This window comes from Ambystoma mexicanum, chromosome 10 (assembly GCF_040938575.1).
Source record: "Ambystoma mexicanum isolate Mex_15411 chromosome 10, UKY_AmexF1_1, whole genome shotgun sequence".
Taxonomy (NCBI): Eukaryota; Metazoa; Chordata; class Amphibia; order Caudata; family Ambystomatidae; genus Ambystoma; species Ambystoma mexicanum.
This window is the reverse complement of record NC_090932.1, coordinates 605,828,146-605,855,192: the sequence shown is the minus strand read 5'-3', so window position 1 is coordinate 605,855,192 and position 27,047 is coordinate 605,828,146. Positions and strand designations below refer to the sequence as shown.

At 46.9% G+C, this 27,047-nt stretch overlaps 1 protein-coding gene across 1 annotated transcript in view; it reads left to right on the top strand.

Moving 5' to 3' along the window:
- CUL3 (cullin 3) overlaps window positions 1-27,047 on the top strand; it is a 1,420,631-nt gene that overhangs the window by 168,734 nt on the left and 1,224,850 nt on the right. Inside the window, exon 3 of the mRNA XM_069618172.1 lies at window positions 187-300. Coding sequence (XP_069474273.1) covers window positions 187-300 — 114 coding nt within the window. The remainder of the gene's footprint in view (window positions 1-186; window positions 301-27,047) is intronic.

The following is a 27,047-nucleotide window of genomic DNA, read 5'->3' as shown; positions in this document are numbered from 1 at the left end:
AACAGAAGTTTCAGTTTTTCCTGAATTGCAGGAATAGTAACCTCTTTGAGTCAATTAATAATATATCTTGTACTTGGGTCAATGCCCTGCTGCAACTGTTGGGTCAGGAGAAAAATCTGTAAAATGTGCTTAGTGCATCTTCATATATTATATAATGCTGAAATTAATATTTATTTTCTGTTGCAGGTCCGAGAAGATGTGTTAAATTCATTAAATAACAACTTTCTACAAACATTAAATCAAGCTTGGAATGACCATCAGACTGCCATGGTTATGATTAGAGACATCCTCATGTATATGGTGTGTATTTGAACATATGAATTTCTTTTAATTCACTTTCCTTAGGTGCAAACCTGTGTTTAGTGGTTCTAAAATGGAACATGTGCCAAAATGTGTGTTTCTAGTTCGTGATTTTTACTAATGAGCCTCAGGGTTGAAGAGGGCAGCCATAGTGCAAATGATGTATCAATCTCTTTAATGAGAAATCTGGAGCACTCTTAGATTTGGTGCCTTGTCCTTGTCCTCATAAACCATATCCGAAAAAGATCCCTTTGATCAGATTCTTTCTGTTTCTTGTAATCCGATGCTTCTACAGAGGGTGTGTATCTATCGTCTCCTCTTGTTGACATCCTTCACACTTGGTTTTCATGCTTCCACACCAAAGACCTTGGGACTGCCTGAGTTTTCAGCATTGTATGCACTATTTTTAATGTGCAGCTCATTTTAAATGAGTTGAATGATGAAAATGTTGCACAAAAAAAAATACCACGTTTTTTGGACTGTTCCATTTTCTCAGACGTCTGAGAGATTCAGAAAAACTGAAGATAAGTTAAATTAGAAGATGACCTGCATGATCTGCAAAAGAATAAACTCTGCATCTTCTACTACCAGAGAACTGTGAGACACTAAGGCTATAGACCCAAGCTACCCACTTGGCCTGAATCTGAGGTGCATGAGTGAACTGCACTTGCAGATAATGAAACATATACATAGGTGATCCAGAAGTCCTGCTTCAGGCTCTAACGAGCATCAGAGGGACCACTCCTCCCCATCAGGGTCTGCAGTGGTTGGACGGAGCCCTCTGTCATGAGAAAGTGCTCAAAGTGGTATGCTCTATCTGACTTATCCAGTGACACCATTGAACAAGAAGTTGTAGGAAGCATGGGGGCTTTACTCTTTTCTGCTCCAGCGGGTTTCCCTGATATTCCTACCAAATGTCCCCCTCGAGTCGCCAGTTCTCCCATGGAACAGGTGCTAAATTCTTCTTCACTTAAATGCTTTCTACGATCCTGCCACTAGGCTAATTCTTAAACCACTTCCTTCTCGAAATTGTACTCAAGTAATCCATACAAGTATTAACCTTTCGGAGATCTGGAGGGAATTGTGGTGTGGATGGTTTGTAAATGCTCAGATCAGGACAGTTGCTTTCCAAGCCAGACCCTGACACTGCACCCAAATTCATATTTCCTTAAGAGTGTGATTATCAGCGCCCTCTCTAATTGGGACTTCTGTACGCTCAGATGCAAATGTCTAGTTCATGCTTGGCTTAGTATTTTAAGAATGACAGTTCATAAATGGTCTTGTTGGGGATAGACCTCCTGTTCTATCTAGGATAGCTTGTTTCCCATTGAAGATGATTACTTAATAGTGAGGAAAATAAGATGCTGGCGTAGCCTACTTGTGTCTGTGAAATAAGTGTTTTTCATCAAAACCTTTTGATAATACATTAAAGAACTCTGCTTTTTTCCAAAAATAAATTATTGAAACTTCAATCAACATTACATTAATTGCAGAATATAAAACATTAGTAAAGCATTAACAGCCTCTGTAAATCAACGCTTCAAAATTTCATTTGAACTGAATTACAGTACATCTAATGTTCATGAAATTGATCTTCATGATCGGGCAAACCTGGTAAAACAGGTTAACATAGTATGATTCAAGAGGAGGGGAGCAAACACAAAAGAAAAAAAATAAAGAAAAAAATCCACACATTTACAATTACAATCTAAGAAGGCATTTTCTGCGCTATTTCAGACGCACCTCGCACGGGTCACATATCCAAGCCTTGTCACGTGTTTAGGAGAAATCTAACCAGTCTTGGCTGAAAAAACATGTTCCTTTTCGGCTACATATTCCAAAAATGGCCCCCATTGCGGGCGAACTGCATCTTCCCCTCAATTGTGGCTGTAAGTTTTTCCATTCTGAATAATGCCCAAACTGTAACCACCACACCAATGTGAGGGCCCTCTACCTCTTTCCAGAAACTGGCTTGTGAGAGACGAGCTGCCATGAGTAGTTGAGCTCTAGGACCCGACAGCGGTAGGACCCATCTTCCGGAGCATCGCCCAGTAATATTATTTGTGGATCCATGGGCAATGGGGCCCGACAAATTTCTCTGATCCTTGATCTTATTTCCAACCAAAAGGATTGTATGATAGGGCAAAAACACCATAGATGGCTCAGGTCACCTCTCTCCCCACAGCCATGCCAACACGTATCTGGATGGTCTGGGTTCATTGCATGCAGCTTTTGCAGAGAGAAGTACCAGCGAAAACAGAGTTTAAGAGCTCCTTCCCTTACCGCAGTACACCTCGACGATCTTTGGGCCCTACCCCATATCCTCTGGCAGGATACTTGAGTAATAGTGATCCCCAGTTCCCTTTCCCATGCCAGGATTGTCGTATCTTGTTTGGTGTAGCTGCTCTGCATCAAGTGCACTGATGCAGGCAGTAGAATGGTATGAGGTAGCATGGAATCCTGCTGGGTTCAGGATTCCATGAATGGCAGTTAAGCATTCAGGATGGGAGATTGCATGAAGTAAGATGTATTTTTTGTAGCTCCTACTCCTTCATAACTGTACACTGAAACAAATAAAGCCTACTTCTATTTGTACCTGCCTGTCTCCTGACTGGTCCCTACATACTTTAAAGAACCCCAAATACTACAAGTGGCGACGAGGATGTTTGGAAATGAGGGTCCAGAAATGGCAGATGGCAGTTGGCAGTCCAGGAGGAATGGCGCCAGCAGAAAATGATAGTGGAAGGAATCAGAAATGTGCCAGGAAAACTCAGCTTATTTGAGCAGCGACGTGGCCTAAGTCCTGTTGGGGATGGGAGGACACACTCTCCCTTGCAGGCTGCCAAAGAAGTGGTGAGCTGGAAAATGCCTGTCTTTCCCTCCTTTCTTTCACAAGAAAAATAAGGTACTGTAAATGTTGTGAAAGGATGACTGAGAAGAGGAGATGTGAAGGGAGTCATTAACCCTTTAAGTGCCATTGTTGTCCCCCCCCCCAGTGCCACAGGTTTTTTTTAAAAATCGCGGTACCCACCGCAAAACCCGCCCAACATTTCCCCCGTCATTAACCCCTTAAGTGCCACCGACGAGCCGGCTCGTCGGTGGCAACCTGGAGCGGTTTTTACCGACGAGCCGGCTCGTCGGTGGCATTTAAGAGGTTAAGCAAAATTAAGGGCATTAAGGAATGAATTGAAAGGGGGCAGCAAGTGCAGTGCAGAAAGAAAAACTGCTTAAAGTACTGTAAAATAAGGTGTGCATTACTGCTATGAGGAATGGCAGCCAAGAAAATGCAACAAGTGTTTTCCTGCTATCAGTTTTCAGTAAAATAAAGCACTGCAGAGTACTGTAAAATCAGTTACTTTAAAAAAAATGAAATCAACCCCTGCAGTAATGAGGATTGTAGTATAGACATGAAACTACTACTTAAACAATGAGACGCTTTCTCGCACTCTGGATCTGCTGACATTGTGATGAAAAGTGCTGTTCAGCTTTAATGACTATGCCATTAATGTCATTATTGATGTGCACGCTCGTCCTGTGAATGTGGACTGTATGGGACTGGAGCGTGCAGATGGAGTGCTGCATTACCGTTGGAAATGATTGTGTACAGATGATCTGCTTTCCTTGGTTTATATTTTGAAAATGATGACGCATTAGAATGCACTGGGGGTGTTTGCGAAGTTTGAACGCTTGTGAAGAAGTGTTCCCAACAAGCTCAGAATGCTGATGTGGAAGGGTTCTTTCTACGGTTGAAATCGTATTATGGCTGTTATCAAGAGAATAGGATAAACGTTAGAGGAATGGCCCTTGGTACGTGGCCTCAACGTGTTGACATATGCGGAACTGTGTCTGTAACCCTTGGAACGTGGGGGTGAATAAATTAAAACATCCAAGGAGTTTTGGTAAGCGGGTATGTTCTTCCTTAGTGCATAAATATGAGGTAATGCTATCTATTGGCGGTTTTAAATAAGAAAAAAAAAGAAAACCAGGAATAAAGAAGGAAGAAAACTAAGGGAAACGTCAAAATGCAGCGGTTGTACATAGAGGACAATGTACATGAAGAAGAAAATGTTATGTTCTACAGTTTTCCAGAAAGCTGCTTTCAGTGAAGCCTAAGAGGTCGGCATTTAAAGGACGAAAATTGTTATGGGAACGTAGCGAAATGATGTGGGGAATTGCGAGGTACTGTTTGATTTTTTTTTTTTGGAAATAGCAACGTGGTGGGAGCACACGTTGCAAGTGAAATATTGTGCAAGTAAAGATAGAAATAGTAAATTCAGCCACTGTGATGTGACTATATATGCAAAAGGAACTGCTGTTTTCTGCAAGATGTAATGCCGTAGGCTGCATTGAAAAGTTCTATAGTGTTTTATTTGTAGATGGCAACTGATCTACGAGCAATTTATGGACTTATGGAGCAGTGTTCATTTATGTGTAAAAAAAAAATAAAAATGTTGCTTTAATGTATTATTGTTATTGTATGATGTGTGGAGTGTATTGTGTCTGGCCTGGCTGGGAAGATTCAGAATGAATGCAGATTGTTTAAAAGATTGTGCACAGTGCTTAAAGGAAAATAAAATGAAAAATGATTGTACTGTGGATGAAAGATTAAATAGATTTAACTGGTCTGAGGAATTTTTAGGTTAAACAGTTTTAGAAAGTGCGCTATGGTGAATTGTAGAAGTGTATTTTTAATATCTATATTTATGGATGTTTAGGTTTAACCAATTTGAGGATTTGCAGGGTTATAAAGCCATGCACCCTGGACTTATAGGCACCTATTGATTCCATTTTAATGCATTTTTAATGGGAAGATATATTGAGAAATTTGTTAGTAAGTGAATTTACATGAGAAATATAGAAAATGTATTGTATTTTGAGTATAATCCATGTGGGCTTATAGTGATGTTTGCGTTTAGTAAATAGGTGACCATGACATTGGGTGTATAGGTGAATATTGGTCATAGTGAAATGATTTAGGCATGTTTTTAAAATTACAATGCCATTGTAAGAGTAGGCATTAGTAAATTGCCATTGTGATTACAGCATTAGTTATGTTGTCTTGGTGGTAGCGCTCCTGGTAAATTTGAGGTATGTTAGTCTGTTAATCAAAATGGATACCCAAGTGAGTAATCTGTGGAAAAGCTGTGAGATATTGTGTATGGGTATTGGTTATATAGCATAATAACATACATTTATAAATCTATGGTGAGATAAAGTATAAAAGAAAAATTGCGCATATATGGTGAATGCATTCGTTTGGAAGATCTGACACATGACAGGTAGTTTGGCCAACTTTCTGTCATGGTGTGTTTTTTTTTCACGTGCTGTGTCTTTGCAGTTACGCTGTTTTTATGTGCTCTTTGTGTAGTTTGTTACTTTACTTGTTTTTCCTACTTTTTTTAATGTTTTCTTCGGGGTAGTAGTGAGTGAATGCGAGGATGTATGTTGAAGTGTTAAGCCATGTTATTGACGGGTTTCTATTGTTGTGATGAGTGGTGGTCTTGTGTGAGGACTGAGGATGTGTGTTAGTTTGTATTTGATTGTTAGCTAAGTTGTGGTTGATGAAGTTTAGTGCTGCGGGTGTGGCAGGCGGAGTGGAAAGAGCGTATGTCTGACGTATGAGCTGCGAAGGTGATGGAATGTGGTTTGATGTTGGTTAGTACTTGCTGGTGGCAGCTGTGAGACTCGGGTGTGGCAGGTCTGAGTAAATGGTGGATTTGTGTATTATGATTGTTGGGGAATGTTAGTTATGTGGAAGGTTAGTTATGCCGTGATGTTTTTGAGTGTAGTAGTTGCGTCTGGTTGGTTTGTGGTGGACGTGATGTGTTGTGGAGAGAGCCTGGTCTTTTTAATATGGTTGTGTGTGCTTGTTAAAAGGAAAGGGATGTGTAGTATCTTGTGTTTGCATGTAGCTACTCTGCATCAAGTGCACTGATGCAGGCAGTAGAATAGTATGAGGTAACATGGAACGCTGCTGGGTTCAGGATTCCATGAATGGCAGTTAAGCATTCAGGATGGGATAACTGTACCCTGAAACAAAGCCTACTTCGAATGGATTGTGTCCTCCCACGTATTCCTCATCTTGTAATAAATCGTTATCTCCAGCTTCGCTGCTTCGGAAAAAAAAATTCTCGGCAGAGGGCGCTGTGCTCGAGGTCATGGCGTCGATTGTCCCTCGACGTACTCCGTACTCTGTCGACGTCACCGATGGTATAAGTAGCTCGAGCCGCGCCTGTTGCTTCAGTTCCGTTTTTCCGATCGCTTCGCTATCGAGAACGGCGCGCTTCTATTTTCTGTGAAGAAAATGTCATCTTCGACACCCAGAACTGGGTTTAAAAAGTGTGCAGATTGTGGGTCTAAGATGTCGATTACCGATCCCCACCGGATTTGTCTCTGGTGTCTCGGTTCCAGTCACCGAACCGACGACTGCGGCTCCTGCCAATCGATGACCGAAAAAGCTCTTCGTGAGAGGAGAGGTAAACTGTCGGTGGGGAGGGAGGCCTCAAAAAAGGTTTCGTCAAAAAAACATAAAGCGACCGATTCTAAGGGATCGGATCGCCATATGCACATTCTTCGCCGTCATCGAAAAAAATGAAGAGGAGACCTAGATCTCCCTCATCTTCTTCAGAGTCGACCGAAGAAATTCGTTGTCCGACTAAATCGGATTCTCCCAGTAAGTGGGAACAATTCCGCAAAAAGATGGAGGTTTTTGAGAATGCCGCCTCGACCCCCTCGAAAGAACCATGAAAAAGCCATACCCCTAAAGTCGCTCCATTGGACGACAAAGGGAAGTCCAAGGCTACTATGGCTAAGACCAGTAGCGTCGAGGAATACAAAAAACCTCGAGTCGACGTAAAACCGTCGAAGAAACTTCGAGAGTCGAGCAACTCTCCAGTGCCAGCCAAGAAACACAAATCGTCGAAGACTTCGACGACTTCGTCGACGCCCTCGACGTCGATAATTTCGACACCAAAACCACATGCGTCATCGACGCCATTATCGAAGTCATCTTCGAAAACTTCGAAGACACCCTCAAACTTCGAGGGATTTGCCATTTCCTTCGAAGCAGATGGAAGAGGAAGAAAGGAGATTCACTCCTTTGCCCAGATCAGACTTTTTCAAATCTATGTCTGCAATTTATGAAGAGTCTGCTTCAGAAGAAGACGAAGTTACTCCTTTGGGAGTTACTTATGGCACAAGACAAGTTCCTGAAGAACTTATTGACCAGGAATCCAGAATGAGAGACCCGAGTGATACTCTACATTCTGCTAGTGGAGTTGACACATCCCCAGAATTAGAGTTCGCCAGACCTGATCCTGCAGAGCATGCAGATGCTGGGTACAGGGGTTTTATGACCAGGGTAGTTGAATACATGGGTTGGGGGGGTAATACTTCACCCATTTTTGAACAAGATGACATGATGGATATTATCGTCAAGGGACCTCAGAAGGATCCTGTTTTCCCTTTTCACAGGGCCCTTCAAAGGACTGTGGAGAAAAACTGGGAGAAACCAGAAACCATTGCTGCTGCAGACAGCACTTTTCCAAGAAAATACAGACCAGCTGGATCGAATCCAGAATATTTGAATAAACATCCGAATCCAGAGAGTTTAGTCATTCAAACAGCATCCACTTCAAAACAAACTGCTTATCCAACTATCCCTCCAGATAGAGAGGATAAAAAAATTGACGCCTGGGCACGTAAAGTTTTCACGTCAGGCAGTATGGCACTTAAGTCGGCAAATGTCACCTGTACCCTAGCCAGGTTTACCCATACCCTGTGGGACTGTTTTTTCTGCGGCAGCTGATCATATTCCGGAAGGCGAGGAAAGGGAAGGCTTCCTGAATATAGTCAAAGACGGGAAGGAGGCAATGGGGGAATGCCTCCAGTCTGGACTGGATACTGCTGATAGTATCAGCAGATTCATGGCTGCAAGCGTTGTAGTACGCAGATTTGCGCCGTTGAAGTCAGGATTTGCACCGGATGTACAAGCTAGACTCCTCAACATGCCCTTTGATGGCTCGAGGCTCTTTGGCAGAAAAGCTGATGAAAGCCTTGAAAAACTTCAGACCTCGAAAGTGGCAGCTAAATCACTGAGCGCCTCTTTGCGCCAGCCTCTAAAACCCTATTCCGGCTCATCTTCCTGGAGGGGTCGTTCTTTTCGATGCTACTCCTCTTTTGGTAGAGGAATAGGACAGGCCTCTCAAAGGGGCAAAAGGAACTTCCCTCGTGGAACACAGGGAAGAGGTGCAAAATCAGCCTCAGGAGCGGCATCTGTACCCTCAGCCACTCCTGCAGCCGCCTCCAAATCCCTCTGAGACCTTGTTACACAAAACACCAGTGGGAGGCAGGATCTCTCAACATCTGAAGGAATGGAGCGGCATTACCTCAGATGCTTGGGCACTGGAAACAGTAGCCCAAGGTTACTGTCTCCCCTTTCTAAAAAGGACGCAGAATCATCCACCGGGAGCCAATTCCGTCAAAATTCCGGATCCGCTCCTGTTGCAGGAAATTTTAACCCTGCTAGAGAAAGGTGCCATAGAACTGGTACCTGTAGCGGAGAGGAACAGGGGTTGGTACTCCCCATATTTTCTCATCCCAAAAAAGGATGGAGGACTGAGACCCATCTTTGACTTGAGAAACTTGAACAAGTTCCTCAGGAAGGACAAGTTCAAGATGGTGACTCTTTCTCAGATCCTTCAGGCTCTCCAACTCCAAGATTGGTTGGTATCATTGGACCTTCAGGATGCTTACTTTCATGTGCCAATCCATCCAACACACAGAAAGTACCTGAGGTTCGCGATTGGCAATTCTCATTATCAGTTTCGAGTTCTGCCATTTGGGTTGACCTCCGCCCCAAGGGTTTTCACCAAACTGTTGGCGGTTGTGGCAGCAAGTCTCAGGAAAGGAGGTATTCACATATATCCCTACCTGGACGACTGGTTGACCAGTGCAAGTTCTCCAGAACAAGCGCAGGAACATCTTTCGATCACCTGCCACTTCCTCCACAAACTGGGCTTCTGCCTCAATTTCAAGAAGTCCCACATGATACCATCCCAGAAACTCCAGTTTATCGGAGCAGTCTTGGACACTTCATCAGGAAAAGCCTCGCCTCCCGAAGTGAGAGCTCTCCACATCCAGCAGATGGTAACAAAATTCCAGAATGCCCAACGTCTACCGGCCTTTGATTTTCTCAGGTTGCTCGGCCTCATGGCATCCTGCATTTTTCTAGTACCAGAGGCCAGGTTGAGAATGAGATCCCTTCAATGGGCACTCAGAACTCCGTGGTCCCAGTTCTCAGGGAATATGTCGGATCTTCTGCAAGTCCCGAGCGCAGTTGCTCAGGATCTTCTATGGTGGGCTTGCAACAACAACATTCTCAAGGGAGTCTTTTTGGCAACCATGGCCGGAGATAACGGTAGTGACGGACGCCTCACTCACGGGGTGGGGAGCGCACACCAACGATCTGCCAATCAGCGGTCGTTGGTCTCCATCAGAGTCCAAACTACACATCAACCTATTAGAGCTGAGGGCAATCAGACTAGCTCTGAAGGCCTTTCTGCCCTCTGTACAGGGAAAGAATGGTCTGATAATGACGGACAACACAGTGGCCATGTACTATCTCAACAAGAGAGGTGGTGTAGGGTCACTGCCATGTACTATCTCAACAAGAGAGGTGGTGTAGGCAATGCAGCTCTGGTTCTGGGCAATACGAGAAGGAATCTGTCGGCAATTCACCTAGCCGGAAGAACACAGCGGCAGACGCTCTGAGCAGGCAGAGCACGGTCTCTCATGAGTGGGAGCTGGCTCAGGAAGTCCTTCTGGAGATCTTCGCCCTTTGGGGAACCCCTCAAGTGGATCTGTTTGCCACCGCGATGAACCGGAAGTGCGATCAGTACTGCTCAAGGGAATTTCCTCAAAGAGGAGCTCTGGGAGACGCATTCGTAGTGGAGTGGAAGTTTCCACTGCTGTACGCGTTTCCCCACCCCGTCCCCGTGATTCCTCAAGTAATCAGGAGGTTGAGAAAGTTCAGGAAAACCATGATCCTAATTGCCCCGGATTGGGCCAGGAAGACGTGGTACCCGGACCTTCTAGACATGTCCATCTGCCCTCCAATAAGTCTTCCGCAAAGAGGATCTTCTCTCGCAAGAGGAAGGTCGGGTTCTCCATTCAGAGGTCAAGACACTCAACCTTCACGCATGGTTTCTGAGAGGTTGAGATACAAGGATTGGGATCTTCCGGATGACGTAATGGAAATCTTGCTTTCGGCCAGAAGACCAGCAACAAAGTGTTTGTGCCGATGTCGCTGGAATAGGTTTAGTAACTGGTGCAAAGACAAGGATATGGACCCTTTTCAGTGTGGCACCCCAATGGTGCTTTCCTTTCTGCTACATCTAGCTAATCTGGGGCTCCAGATAGGAACAATCAAAGGATACCTTGCGGCGCTGTCCATTTTCAAGCGCTCCTCGGAAGAGGTTTCATATTTCAAAATACCGTTAATAATTCAATTCTTAAAGGGGCTCACTAATGTATACCCTCCAGTCCCTTTTCATGTACCAGCCTGGGACTTAAATTTAGTATTAAAATTCTTGACTTGCATACCTTTTGAGCCTCTGCACTCATGTCCATTGAGGCTTTTAACTCTAAAAACTGTCCTCCTTGTGGCCCTATCAGCCCGCAGGGTTAGTGAACTTCAGGCTCTCTCATGCAAACCACCATATACTATTTTTTATAAAGATAAGGTAGTCCTTAAAGTTAAACCTTCATTTTTGCCAAAAGTAGTCTCGGACTTCCATTTGTCACAAAAAATAGTACTTCCAACGTTTTATCCTCCTCCTCACCTGGGCAAAGAAGAGGAGATATTACATAGATTAGATCCCAAGAGGGCTCTTAGTTTTTACATCTCTAGGATGGCTAAATTGAGACAAGATGACCAACTGTTTGTGGGTTACACTGGTCAAAAATTAGGCTTATCTGTAACAAAACAGACCATTTCCCGCTGGATCATATTAGCCATAGTTGAATGCTACAGATTAGCGGGAAAAGAACCACCAGATGGGCTTTGTGCCCATTCTACAAGGGGAATGGCTACTTCTGCGGTTCTAAAGAGGGGAGTCACGGCAGCAGACATTTGTGCAGCTGCAACCTGGAAAACAATACATACCTTTGTTAAACATTATTATTATTTGGACACTGCCTCCTCTAACGAGGGTTTATTTGCAAAGGCAGTTCTGCATTCTGTCCACAAACTGAAATGGTACTCCCACCTCCAAAAATTGATACTGCTATGGGAGCCTATCGCAAGATGAGGAATACGTGGGAGGACACATCCATTCGAAGAACAAGTTACATACCAACTGTAACGTTCTTTCGACTGGATGTTCCTCCCACGTATTCCTCATCGACCCTCCCATCCAACACCACAGTACAGTTTACGTGTTCTTGCACTTTCCTCTCACGAAGAATGTATCGGTCATGGGACACGCCTGGGTGTTCCTCCTATATATATTTCATCGAAAAAATAGAACTGAAGCAACGGGCGCAGCTCGAGCTACTTATACCATCGGTGATGTCGACAGAGTACGGAGTACGTCGAGGGACAATCGACGCCACGACCTCGAGCACAGCGCCCTCTGCCGAGAATTTTTTTTTTGCGAAGCTGGAGATAACGATTTATCACAAGATGAGGAATACATGGGAGGAACATCCAGTCGAAAGAACGTTACAGTTGGTAAGTAACTTGTTCTTCTATTTGTACCTGCCTGTCTCCTTAATGGTCCCTACATACTTTAAAGAACCCCAAATACTACAAGCATATAGGGGAGTTTCTCGTCCTCCGAAAGATTCTCCAGGAGACGGTAACACGTAGTTATTCTGCTGGAATTTTGGCCTTCCAAGACCGTTAATTCCAGTCCTGTGGGGGATCTTGTGGCTGTCCATCTCGTATTCGGATTAGTTATCCAATGACGGAGCTGTATATACTTGAATCTTTCAGTTTCTGGGAGTTTAAATTTCTCTTTGCATTGGTCGAAGGTCAGGGGCAGATTATCAGCATAAAGGTCTTGCAATCTCATTTGTTTCTCAGTTGACCAGAGACGATACGAGTTGGGTTGAAGCCCTGGGGTGAAGGCTGGATTCTGCGTGATAGGGGAAAGTGGGCCAAGACCCGATGTAAAACCTCTTTGTGTGCAGACCCTATCCCAGCATCGGAGTGTAGCTGCCATGGTGGGGTGAAGGGATCCCTGATAGTTGCGCGCCTCTCGTGGGAGAAACGGCAAATGGCTCAGGGGAGCCCGTATAGTTAGTTTTTCAATGTCATGCCCTTTAGTGGACTCTATTGGGTTGGTCCAGCTCAACATAGCTGCTATTTGGGCTGCTCGAAAATACCGCGGGATGGGGGAAGCCCCAGGCCTCCTAACGTTCTTTTGCACTTGAGAGGCTTACGCTGAAGTCTTGGTGTATTCCTCTGCCATATAAAACGGCCTATTTCTTTTTGCAGCTCGAGAAGATCTCGCTCTGGGATCAGTATCGGGAGGGCATGGAACGTGCATAAAAGACTCAGAAGTAGGACTATTTTAACTGCGCTAATGCATCAGAGCCAGGATATCTCTTGCGAGATCATCCCTGCAAGGATTCCTTAAAGTCCTTTAAGAGATTGGGGATATTGGCCTTCAGCAGCCCCGCATAAATTGGGGTCAAGCGCACTCCCAGATACGTGATATGCGTGTTCTTCCAGTGAAAAGGATCTATATTCTGCATGGTGGTTAAGGTTTCAGGGTATTATGACGGATTCAGGCCCATTGATTTATTTGTGTTTATTGTAAATCCCGAAACCGATGCAAATTGAGCAAGTAAGACCATGAGGGCAGGAAGGGAACTACGAGCCTCTCTCAGAAAACAAAGCACATTGTCCGTATACAATGCAAATTTGTGACTTTGCCCTCTGACTTCAAACCCCTGGATCTTCGGGTGAAGGCGAATCTGCTGGGCTATGGGCTCTATCGCTAACGCAAATACATATGGAGATGCCGGACAGCCCTGTTTGGTTCCCTTACGCAAGGCTATCCGGGCTGACCACTGTGAGTTAACTAGCACTCGCGTTGAAGGGATCTGAAAGTTTGACAGGATTAGTGTAGAAAATTTCGGGCCAAAGCCCTTCAACACCAAATTCAGATGGTCCCAGGACATGCTATCAAACACCCTCTGGGTGTCTAGAGACTGTAACGAGAGGGGACCCGGGATTGTGGGGGCCAAGGCCACCAGATCTATTGCTAGGCGAATGTTGTCGAGTGCAGATTGACCCTGAATAAACCCAGTCTGGTCCCTATCTATTATTAATGGCAACACTTAATTTTGCAGTAAAGCTTTACATCCGTATTCAGCAAGGCTATGGGGCGATAGGATGTGCACTCTGTTGGGTCTTTCCCAGGTTTCAAAATAAGGGTTGTGGCCGACACTGCCATTGTCTGCGTAACGGTTCCCGTTTCCCATAAGAAATTAAATTGCTTTGTGAGGTGGGGGCGTGAGTTCTGCACTGAAAGTTTTATAGAATTTGTTCGTAAACCCGTCTGGACCCGGGGCTTTACCGAGGGGGAAGAGATTTGATTACAGTTTCCACTTCCTGTGTGGTTATGGGGTCCTCAAGAGGATCCCCTAGGGCTTCTGGAACTTGTGGGAGCTGCACATTTGTTATGACGTCTTTCGAGGTTTGCAAATCCCCTACATGCGGGGCTGCCTGTTCCCTAAAAGTTTTCAATAATCTGAAGTTTGCCATCCTCCGAGGAGACATATCTGCCTTTACCATCTCGTAGGGTATCTATCCTGTTTCGCTTTTTTTCAATTTTGCTGCCAGCAATTTGTTGGCTTTGTTCCACCTCGTATAAAAATATTGCTTTGTGAGCATCATATGGTGAGCTGCCTTCGCCGTGTGGTGTGCCGTGTGGTGTGCATACACATCCAACTGGATATTGTGAGGGAAGCCTTGAACATTTGGCAAAAGCAGTCTTTGGTTCAGCTAGTGGCAATAAGAGTGGACATGAGGTACAGGTGCCTTCCAGCTGAGAAAATGTGCGTAATGGGCAACCCTACAGCTCACTCCACCATACTGGTGTTTACACTCTTCAGTTCAAGTCAACCTTGGTAGTCTTATTCTTTCTCTTTGCAGAACCTTCTAGGGTGGGGAAGACTGCCTTCTTAAACCTTGTAGGGAAGAAAGTTACCCAGATCTCATCCCTGTGCTTTAGGTAGGCCAATGCCAAAGCAGTCATTGCAGCGGCCACCTTAAATTCTGGAAAAAGCTGAGACTGACTTGCTCCTACCTCCTGAATTTCAAGCGTGATTCCTCTGTGCTTCACAGAAGCTAGCCAAGTGGAGCAGGGACCTCATGGATGCCCTCTTATCACCACCTGGACACAGCTGCTAGAGTTATTGCTGTCGTTGCGTCTTAAGATGCAAGCGCTACTCAAATCCTCAGTTTCAATTGGACGTCCAAGAGCGTATTATGGACCTACCCTTTGGAGTCAAACTTTTCAGCCCTGATACAGGTGAGTAGCTGAATAAAAAAGAAAATGGTGCTCAAGCGGAGAAGTCTTTAGCAGCACTCAATATGTACCCTACAAAACCAGGATTCTCTGGCCTTCAGTGACCATCCTTAACTCCCAAGAGTTCAGGTGTTTTTTAGAGGCTTTTATGACCGCTGTAGTAGACAGGACAGATCTGAGTGCTTCTCAAAAAAAGCAAGCCCGTCCATCTCCCCAGGGTTTCCTCTCCATCCTTCTCCTGCTTCAGAATCAAAGTCCAGGTGATGGGAGGGTGCAGGTCCACATCATGCCAGTAGGAGGTATTGCATCATCTTGCCGAGTGGTCAATCTGTGATCGCTGGGTCCCATCTGTGGTTCAAAGGAGTTACCGCCTCCCGTTTCTTCCCAACCCTCCATACATCTTCCATCCTCTTCGAAGAGGCTCAGATTCTGTATCACGGGAGATATGCAAACTGCTGCTCATAGAGGCAATATGAAAGGTACCTCCATCAGGGGAGGGTCAACGATTGTATTCAAGATTCTTCACTGTTCGGAAAAACAAGGCTTGCATCCGGACTTTGTTAGACCTTCCCCTTTCAACCTTTTCTTACCCCCAAGAAAAATTCAAGATGATTATGCCGCTCATATATGATCATCCCTTCAGCAGATGACTGGCTTGGAGCTGTGCACCTGCACAACACATCTTTACATAGCACCGTTCGGTCTCGCTGCTGAACTGCAATTCTCCACAGGTTACAATCATCATCTGTATAGTCTTGTGCTTTGGCCTCCGCTCTGCCGTAAGGTCGTTTACAAAGCTGGCTACAGTAATGGCCACATTTTTATGACTTAAAAGCCTTCACTTGTATCTCTAATCTGATGTCATCACTCCTTTCCCAGAGGTAGTCTCTTCTCATGTTGCCAGGGGATGGCAGCAGCTACCTGATCCTGCCCCTGGGGGGTGACGATGCAAGGGGATCCCATGTTAGGTGGTGGCACTCAGGGGTGGAGTGAGACTTTGTCAGATGAGACCTGGTATCCCACTTTTTTCTTAGATTCCTCTCCATTCCTCAGGCATTTATGACCTATTGTGTAGAAAGACAGTAAACACGACGGATTGTTGCCTGCATGTTCACGACTCAAGCTACACGATGAGGAAGGATAGAACGATGAAGATCCACTAAGCCCGAAGACTAACAAGCTTTAGTTGTAAGGAGTAGTGCCGTGGTGGGAGCTTTAAATAACCAACAGCTGTTACCGAAGTGAGAAAAACTGATGTGAACAGGTGGATCCTGTTGACATAAGGAACGGCTTGGCGAGACCCCAGCTGCACGTGAGGCAAACGCTGAAGGACTACCGATACCGCCCAGAAGGGGAAGCAGGAGAGTCAAACCTCTCATGTCACACAGGCAGTGATAGTGTAACGCTGCCTCCATACCTTGGAAGCCAGGTGAAGACCGGAGAAAGGACGGGGCGCCTTTCCTACGTACCGGCAGAGTGCAGCAACCATGGAAGCTAGCAGAAGGATGCTGAAACAGCCACACAAACATTGACCACAGCTGGGGAAGATGGGACGCTGGGGCACTTCACTGCAGAAACTGCGCACCATGTTAGAGGGTGTGAAGCCCTGTAAAGGTGACAAAGTAAGAAGCTGTTCAGAGGCATGTCTTTGACCCATTGGACATTAAAAGCATGGCAAAGGCTGAAGCCAGATGTTCAGTGCAAGTAGAAGACCCATACCCCAAGTTGAGAGACTCGTGAATCTTTTTTAGAAAAGTCCTGGCAGGCTAGTAAACCAGGTAACTGTGAGTCTCTATGGAACAAAGTCCTGGCTGGAGAGTATACCCGGTATTTGTGAGTGTGGGACCCTCACCCACATTTTGTAAAGGAACTCAAACTTTGCAGGGAAATATACCAAAGTCTGAGACCTGCACCCAAGTAGTGGAACTTTGAAAAGAGCATCCCAAGGAAGATTAATGCGCTTAGGATTTTGAACTGCATTGCATGTGGAAAGGACCTGAGGCAGGGAGTAATTTCCGGGGAGTGAATTGCAATACCAAGAGGAAAGGGCTATCCTCTTGGGGTACAAAGAACTTGGTTATTCTTCAGGAACCTTTTTTTGTTTTGGTGTAGAGCAACTTGGGGAAGGCAGCCATTCCCTGGAACTGTGAATGCTATCCATTTTGAAATCTGTTGGATTTACATCTTTTTGTTAAATTTGATTATTTGTGCACTTTTCGTGCCAAAGACATTAGCTTTGGCACCTTTTTAGTTATTTCTCAAATAAGAGCTAGGACAAAGGGCAATTTTGCTTTGGACCTCTTTGACACAGGACATACCCTTAGTGTTGGTTGAAGTAGTGAAATACCCCTAGAATAGGTACAGTGAGGCATTTCCCAACCCCCTCTATTATTTGAATACGTGTTTGTAACCACAAACGGGAGTCCTGTCTGAGTCTCATTCCTGGTTCCTCACATATCATACTTTGATTACTAGCTGATCAAATCTGTGTCCCCAATCAAAGCGTCAACCCACCTGCAGTATCTTCTAGAACTTACGTATGCACTGGGTCTATCACTCTACATAAATCTTTCTTTTGCTTTATTTTGGCATGCAAGCCATAAAAGCACTAAATAAATAAATACAATACAATATAAATCAGCCTGACACAGAAGCTGGAGTTCATAGACTTCCTCTGGCATTCCTCTATAGGACAAGAATAACCTTGTGAAGACTGTCAAATGGTTCTAGTCTCACTCCCTAACTATCGCATGGTGAATCCTATGTCTGTTGGTAATGATGGCTGCATGAAGTCTGCCAGTATCTATGGCCAGATTTCGGTTGCTTTGGACTTGGGTCAGCAAGAGCTCCTGTGGTATTCAAAGGAACCTTTGGATAGGCTGCAGGTTCCAGGACCCTCCTCATTTCACCATTGTGAGACTCCTCCCTGTCATGGTGGGGAGCAACAATGGGGGCCCTCCAGATTCATGAAATGTGGAATGAGGACTCCTCTCACATGATATGGCATTTGTAACGCACCTATACACAAGTCTTTCAAGGCGCGACGAGGCAGGGAGGAGGAGGAGGAGGAGGAGGAGGAGGAGGAGGAGGGGGGGGAAACAGGGGGAGACAGACAACGATCCTACTAGGCCAGGTGTCATTCAGATCGCGCAAGTGCATGGGTAGAGGGGAAGGGAGAAGTGCAAGGGGGAAGGGAGAGGGGAAAGTGCAGTACATGGTTAGTAAATACAAGCTAAATAATAAGGGCCAGCTGGTGGCAAGTGCAAGATAAGTGCAGACAAGTGCTGGGAAGGGGGGTGGGGCTGTAGGGATGCGGAGGCAGTCCCGTAGTGCAGGGGTTGCCAGGGGGGGCAGTGCAGGGGAGAGAGGCTGGGCCACGGACCGAGCTTGGTGAGTGGGCCAGTTGCAGATTCAGTGATTTAGCAGGGGAGAGGGGGAGAGCAAGCAGAAGCAAAGAGGAAGGTTTTTAGGTGCTTCTGGAACCAGAGATGGTTCTCCTCAAGTTTCAGGGAGGCAGTAAGGCTGTTCCAGAGGGAGGCCCCTGCTGCAGAGAGAGATCCCCCCCCCCCCAACTCGTTGCTTGGAGAAGCGGCTGAACCTGAGGGAGTTGGAGGCTGATGAGCAGAGAGCTCGAGAAGGAATATATTTGGAAAGAGAGAGTTGAAGGTATTTTGGCCCCAGGCCCCAGAAGGCCTTGTGGACAATGCAGAGGGTTTTGAACTTAATCCTCGCAGCCACTGGGAGCCAGTGTAGTGATTTCAGTCCTGGAGAGATACGGTCCCTGGGCTTGAGGACAAGGACAAGGCTCGCAGTCCTGTTCTGGATGAGTTGCAGAGGGCGGAGAGTAGAGGCAGGCAGATTAGATAGAGGCTGTTACAGTTGCCATTAGCCTTTTTCAAACATGCACTGGACTGAAAGTACAGGGCTGATGCACAATTCGGACAGGCAGTCCTCTGGAATATATCTTAGCTCAAATTGAATTGCATGGTCCCTGGGTTTAGAGTTGTGCTTTTTGCCAAGTATTCAGGAATGGGGACGGGACATGGGACTAAGGAAGTTATTCACCATAGTGACTACTATACTCTTAGTACAATGTCCCCTTTCCACCAAACTGGCACCCCCATCCCCCTTAAGTTAGACAGTCCTCTTAGTGAAACAGGAACTCGGGGAAAGGACCGCAAGAGGGAGTGTTAGTTGTGCTATGTGTTCATGACCTGATACTGTGCTCTATACATTTTTAAAGGGGAAGCTATGGCTCTGGTCACGTCCTTGCTAGACTGGCTCTCCCATAATTATGGAGGAAAGGGGAAATTGAACTAGGAGTACAGTAGTCCACTATGGTGTGTAACTGTTCCTAAATCGACTTCCACACAACGGATGATGACTTTCCTATTTTGCATTTGGAAAAAGATTGATAGTGTAAGTTTGATAAAGTAAAACTAATGTGTATTGTAACATAATCTTGCGTTAAAGAACAGTTGCCTTGTTTTGCGATGAGTACTTAATCTGTCAAAATGTTAAATGAGATTTATTATGGTTGAAAAATTGTGGGATGAGACCAAAAACCATTCCAGAATGAGTTAATGGATAAGTTTGATGCACAGTAAATGGAAAAGGTGTGTGTAAATGGCACAATCGCCCATATATAATTGACTGAGTAAGATGTGTTCATATAAGTTCTTTTACACAGTTGCTTTGTCTACAACTCTCTGAAAGTCACTTTGGCTGCAATATGTTGCAGTGTGGTACATGCAGTGAAGATTACATGGTGGAAGGTCCCAGTGGTTAAAGCATTTGTGGAACTGGTATATTTAAAATATTTTCCATCCCAGCATCCTCTTGGAATCTTAATACTGTTATTTGTTGTTTAAGTGCTTCACAAATGCTTGCAAAGGCATGTTTACTACAAGGTAGCCTTCTTAACTGTGATTACCTTAATCCAAAGAGTGATCTGCAAACCTGTCAGTAGCCAAACCTTTTCATGGCCATGAACAGTAGGTATTCAGCATTCGTCGGCCACGATTCTCTCGCAAGTTAATCTTAAAAATTCCATATAAACCAATGTTACATGTGTTTTTATTAGATGCAACTTAGAAGAGCAAAATGCGGTTTAAATGCTAGATGTTCGAAAAGCAGGCTCATGATAGATGGATAAGGACATAAGCCATTCAGAAAATGGGCCAATTATTTGTGTTTTTTGGAGTTTAACAAACCATATGCCCCAAGAGCAATGTATGTAATGCAAGATTAATAGTGTAATACACCCAAGGGGACTATGCCCTGGCACATAACTACCCAATCTACTAAGATTATGATGGACTATCTTCGGATCTGCAAGCCTGGCGAATGTATAGCGAGAGGATCCGCCGACACGCCTAGAGGTTGCAGGAGCACCACTGCCATAACAGCAGCGCAAGATAAGCCTATCAGGGCTTGTATTTACACTGCGTGCATTTCACTTTTTGCAGCGCTGTGCGATTTGCTCCCCCCAAATCTAGCAGCGCTGTGTACATTACAGCAGTTCTCTACAGTTCAGTGCACCCCCACCCCCTGCGGAACCCTGGCGTGCCGCTGTAAATCTAGGCATGTTTGCGTCACAAATACATCTTCTGAGCCTCCTAGTTCTCAATGCACTGTCCTGACTGCCTGCATCCCCGTACTCTGGGTCTTTGGACTTTGCTCATGCACATCGGATCACCTGACACTGTTACTTACCCTCCATCTGGGTGCCTGCAGTCTCATGCATCCCCTGTCCCACAACCCAACTGCCTTCTGTCTCTGCACCCCCCCTTGACTTGATTATTCATTGTACACCACAGTATTATGCTTTCTATTACCTACCTGTGCCATACCCTCTTGTCCTTCTCTAATAAGCCTTAATCATCTCACTCTTTTGTGCTGTTTAGTGCTCTCTGGTTTAAATCCAATCTAGGTGTGCTTTATAATTATTGACCATTCTCGGCTGCTAGGCTGCCTGGTGATTCATCTTGTGCCTATACAGTATCACTGGCTCTCCCTTTACTCCCTTCGCTACCATCACGGTCTCTCCATCTCTCCCATCTACTCTAATTGTTCTGTCACCTATCCTTCCTTTCTCATGAAGTCTGGAAGAATAAAGTTCAAAAAGATCTTTCGAGGGGATTGTGTCCTCCGACGTATTCCACATCTATGACAGGTAATGTCCACAGCTGTGCTGCTTCGAAACATTTTCGGCAGAGGGTGTCCTGCATCGATCCGTTGCCCCTCGAGGGTCAACGTCGCCGGATGTTATATATAGGACACATGGCGCCCATAGCCTCAGTTCCATTTTTACTGCAAACGTGTTTGCTTTGGAATCTCGGCATGCTCGATTCTTCTCTTCGTAAGAGATGGCTTCGTCTTCTACTACCCCGAAGTCGGGCTTTAAAAAATATCGGGACTGCGGTTCGAAAATGTCCATCACGGACCCCCACGACCGCTGCCTCTGGTGCCTCGGCGAAAGCCACACCACTGACTGCGAGAATTGCCAGTCCCTAACGTCTAAGGCCTTGCGAGAACGTAAGAAGAAATTGAAGGTAGGTAGGGTGTCTAAGCCCCATAAATTGAAGTGCGCTGGGCTTTCAACCCATGACTCGAGGGGCGACTCTCTACATCGGCCAAAATCCAGGGGGGTGTCAGTCTAGGAGTGGTTCCCGCCATTCCTCTGCCTCGTCTAGGCATTCTTGGAAGCGCTGTCACCGGTCGCCTTCCCCGTCCTCGTCAGGGAGGACTCTGCCAGGTGGTTGACTTGTCCCACCAAGTCTTTGTCGCCGGCCGAATGGGATTAATTCCGTCAGCAGATGTTAGCTATTTTCGAGTCGCAAGGCACAGTTCTGTCCGCGCCTTCGAAAGAAGCCAGCAAGGAACGGGCTCGTCCACCACTCGCATCCCTTTGGGCTCGGGCGGTCGGTGCGATCATTGGGAGCAGTCGAGGTCCCGTTCGGACAAGGGAGATCGCCATAGCCGTGCCAGATCCCGTTCCTAGACGCCATCGAGACCGTCGGAACCTGTGAAGTCTTCTAAGAAGGCGTCGACGCCATCGGCGCTGTGTCTGTCGAGGGACACTCTCGGGGCTCTGCCCTCAAAGAAGTTGTCGATGCCATCAGTGCCTCGGTCGACGTTGACACCGATTCCCTCGAAGCCGTTTGTGGAGGATTTGCCAAAGGTGCCCCGGTGGGCTGTGGAACCTCCGAGGAAGGCTCTCAGTAAGTCTGTGAGGCCTGTTTTTGAGCCCCATTCTGTCCTTACTCCTAGATTGGAGTTTTTCCAACCTTTACCAGATATTTCAGAGGTTGAGGAACTGTCCGATGAGGAGATGGTTGTGCCTCCTGATTTCCTTGATTATCTTTTGTCTGGGCATAGTCAGAGGGAGGAACTCCGTCAGACATTGCATGACACTAGTGGCCTTGACACCTCTCCGGAGGTGGAGTTTGGCTGACCTGAGCCCGGGGTGCATGCGGATTCCTCCTATCGGCGTCTCATGTCAAGGGTGATGGAGTACTTGGGGTGGTCTGCTCCACCTGTTGATTTTGCTCAGGATGGTTTGACAGACATCCTGGATAAAGGTCCACCTACTGACCCGGTGTTGCCGTTTCACATGTCTTTAAAAAGAAGGGTGGCAGCGGCTTGGACTGCTCTGGAGTGTCTACCGGCAGTTAATTCGCTTCCGAAAAAATACCGCCCATCCAATGGTGACCCCTGCTACTTATCGACGCACCCTACTCCAGAGTTTGGTGGTGCAGGCGGCTACGGCCTCCTCAAAGCAGGCTGCGTACCCTACCATCCCTCCTGATGGGGACGATAAGCGCTTTGATGTTTGGGCAAGGAAGGTATTTTCGGCTGGGGATATGGCGTTGAAGGCGGCCAGCTCCACTTGTGCCTTAGCGAGATTCGCACACACTCTGTGGAACTGTGCGCCTTTGGCGGCTGAGCATATTCCTGAAGGGGAGGAACGGGATGTTTTTCTGGCCCTCGTGCAAGACGGTAAGGATACCATGTGCGAGTCCGTTCGTCTGGCTGCGAGCACCGTGATACGCAGGTTTGCGTGGTTGCGGAAGTCGGGGTTTGCTACTGATGTGCAATCCCATCTTCTGAACATGCCCTTTGATGGTGTTCATCTTTTTGGCAGCTAAGCTGACGAGAGCCTTGAGAGGTTGCAGACCTCCAAAGCTGCAGCAAAGTATTTGAGTGCTGCAGTACGTCAGCCTCCGCCTTTTCATCCTAGGGGACAGCAATGGAGGGGAGGTTCCCTTTGGTACTACTCTTCCTTTGATAGATCGAGAGGAGCTGCTAGTCAAAGGGGCCAACGTAGGAGTACCCGTGGTGGAAAGCAAGGTACTCGGGTGCCAAAGCCTCTCGGGCAGTTGCCACTTTGCCCTTCGGCACTGCCGCAGCCGCATCCGCTCAGTCATGAGGCCATGTACCATGGTTCGCAGTTTGGCGGCAGACTTGCGCAGCACCTTGGAGAATGGCGAGCCATTACTTCAGATGTGTGGGTTCTGGAGATCATAGCCCCCGGCTACTGTCTTCCCTTCCAGCAGAGGCCTTGCGACAATCCACCGGGGAAGCTCTTTGAAGCGTCCAGATCCGCTCCTTGCGCAGGTTATCCTATCCCTGCTGGAGAAAAGCGGCATAGAACTGGTGCCTGTAGCGGAGAGGGACAGGGGATGGTATTACCCCTCATTTTTTGATCCCGAAAAAAGACTGGGGATGGAGACACATCATGGACTTGCGATGGTTGAACAAGCTCCCCAGGAAGGACAAGTTCAAGATGGTTACTCTTTCTCAAGTCCTCCAGGTCCTTCAACTTCAGGATTGGTTGGTGTCTCTAGACCTCAAGGATGCTTACTTTCATGTGCCGATTAATCCCAAGCACAGGAAGTTACTGAGGTTCGCGGTTGGCGACCTGCATTTTCAGTTTTGGATCCTGCTTCTCGGATTGACCTCCGCCCGAGGGTCTTCACCAAGCTGATGGTGGTGGTGGCAGCGTATCTCAGGAAAGGGGGATTCACGTCTACTCCTATCTGGGCGATTGGTTGATCAGGGCACGCTCTTCTGAGCAAGCGCTGTATCATCTGTTGGTCACCTGCCACTCCCTTCACAAGCTGGGCTTCTACCTCAATTTAAAGAAGTCCCAGTTGACGCCTACCCAGCGGCTCCAGTACATCGGAGCAGTGCGCGATACATCCCTGGGGCAGTGTTCGCCTCCCCAGGTGAGGGCTCATCACATTCTGCAGATGGTGGACAAGTTTCAACATGCCCAGAGTCTCCTGGCGTTCGAATTCTTGATGTTGCTCGGCCTCATTGCATCCTGCATTTTCATGGTGCTGGAGGCCAGGCTGCGGATGAGATCTCTGCAGTGGGCTCTCAAGATGCAGTGGTTGCAATTCTCCGGCAGGATCTCGGATCCCGTTCAGATTCTGACCTTGGTCGCCCAAGATCTTCTATGGTGGGCCGACGAAGGCAATCTGAAGAAGGGAGCACCATTTTGGCAGCCATGGCCGGAGGTGTCGATCGTAACAGACGCATCCCTTCCAGTTTGGGGAGCTCATGCCAACGAGTTGACAGCCAGCGGCCGTTGGTCTCTGTTGGAGTCCAGACTCCACATCAATCTGTTAGAGCTGAGGGCTGTCGGGCTAGCCCTGAAGGTTTTTTTGCCGTCTGTGCGGGGGAAGAATGTCCCGATTATGATGGATGATAATGCAGTGGCCATGCACTACCTCAACAAAAAGGGGGGGGCAGGGTCACTAGCATTGTGCTGGGAGGTGATGCAGCTCTGGTTCTGGGCCATCCAGCAAGAGATTTCGGTCTTAGCAGTTCATCTGGCCGGAGACGAAAACGCGGAGGCGGACGCTCTGAGCAGGCAGAGCGTGGTCTCTCATGAGTGGGCGCTTGCTCAGTAAGTTCTTTTGGAGATCTTTGCCCTTTGGGGAACCCCACAAGTGGATCTCTTCGCCACCAGTGTCAACCGGAAGTGCGAGAGATTCTGCTCGTGGGAATTTCCTCCACGAGCTTGGACTATTGTAACAGCCTCTTTCTAAATCTACCTGCTTCTACTCTCCGCCCTCTGTAACTAATCCAGAACAGGACTGCAAGACTAGTCCTTGGCCTCAAGCCCTGGGATCTTCTCTCCAGCTCTGAAATCTCTTCACTGGCTCCCAGTGGATGCAAGGATTACATTTAAAACCCTCTGCATTGTCCACAAGGCTTTCTGGGGCCTGGGTCCAAAATACCTTCAGCTATCCCTCTGCAAATACCTCCCCTCTCGAGCTCTTCGCTCCTCTACCTCCAACTCATTCAGGGTCAGTCGTTTTTCTAAGAAACGAGCTGGGGGTAGATCTGTCTTCGGCTGGGGCCTCACCCTGGTACAGCCTCCCTGCCACTCTAAAACTTGAGAACCATCTCCGGTTCCGGAAGCACCTCAAGACCTTCCTCCTTTTCTTCTGCCTTCGCTCCCCCTCTTTCCCTTGCTGATCTGTTCTCTGTTGGCACCGTGCACCTGGCCATCCTGTACCTTTTGGGCCCAGGTACCTGCTCATCCTGTCACCCTCCCGCACTGCCTCCGGCCCATCCCTTGCACTGGGGTCTGTATCTGTACCAAACAGGCCCCCCCCTTTTTCTTCCTGCACTTATCAGACCTACCCTGTCTGCTGCCTTATACCTAGCACTTACAAATTGCTGGCTGCATTACCACTGTTTGTTGCCTTTATTATTTATTTTTTATTTATCCGTTTCTCCTCTGCTTTGCACCTCTCCCCTTCCATGCACTTTTCGCCTCCCCCCATCCCATGCACTTGCGCGTTCTTAATGTCACTGGGCCTAGTAAGATCGCTGTTTTGTTCTCCCCTTTTCCCCTCCTTTGCCTTGTCGCGCTCAAACACTTGTGTACGAGCGCGATAGAAATAAAATATCAATGAATCAATCAAGAGGAGCCCTAGGGGACGCGTTTGTAGTGGAGTGGTCCTTCCCACTACTGTACGCGTCTCCTAAGGTCCCCGTCATTCTGCAAGTGTTGCAGAGGTTACAGAGGTTTGGCATGGGCCAGGAGAGCGTGGTACCCAGACCTTCTAGACATGTCCATCTGCCCTCCGCGTCGTCTTCCCTTCCAAGACGATATGCTCTAACGGGAGCGGGGTCGGGTTCTCCATCCAGAGGTCAAGTCTCTCGGCCTTCATGCTTGGTATCTGAAAGGTTAATGTACAAGGATTGGGACCACCCCGAAGACGTGATGGAGGTGTTGCTTTCGGCCAGAAGGCCAGCAAAGAAATACCTGTACTGTTGCTGTTGGAGAAAGTTCTGTGTCTGGTGCAGGGTACAGAATTTGGATCCTTTCCAATGTTCCATTCCTTTGGTTGTCTTTTTTGCTTTCTTAAACCCACAAGGGCCTCCAAGTGGGTACCATTTAGGGTTACCTGGCGGCGCTGTCCATATTTAAGCGCTCGTCTGAGGAATGTTCTTATTTTAAGATCCCTTTTGATTTCTCAGTTTCTAGAAGGGCTAACTAATGTGTTTCCACCGTCACCTTTCCAGATGCCGGGATGGGATTTGAATTTGGTTTTGAAGTTCCTAACGGGAGCTCCGTTTGAGACCTTACATTCTTGTCCGTTGCGACTGCTGCTCTTTAAAACTGTGTTTTTAGTTGCGGTTACTTCCGCATGCAGTGTGAGAGTTGCAGGCAGTTTCCGCCAAGCCCCCCTTTACTGTCTTCTATAAAGACAGGGTTGTCCTGTGGGTGCGGCGTTCTTTTCTTCCGAAGGTTGTGTCGGAATTCCATTTGAGCCAGAAGGTGATTCTTCCGCCATTTTATCCTACTCCACATTCTGCTAAGGAAGAGGAGAGGCTCCATAGGTTGGATCCTAGAAGAGCTTTGAGTTTCCATCTCTCACAGATGTCCCTGGTCGGAGTGGACAATCAACTCTTTGTTGGTTATGCTGGAAGGCGCTTGGGCCAGGCTGTTTACAAACAGACCTTGTCTAGATGGATCATTTTGACGATCTCGGAGTGTTACCATTTGGCGGGAAAGGACCCTCTTGTAGGCTTACTGGCTCACTCTACTAGGGGTGTAGCTGCCTCCACTGCTCTGCAGAGGGGCGTTCCTATTCGCAATATTTGCAAAGCAGCCACATGGGCATCTGTTCATACTTTTGTGAGACACTATTCCTTGGACTCATCCCATGGGTAGGATTTGGC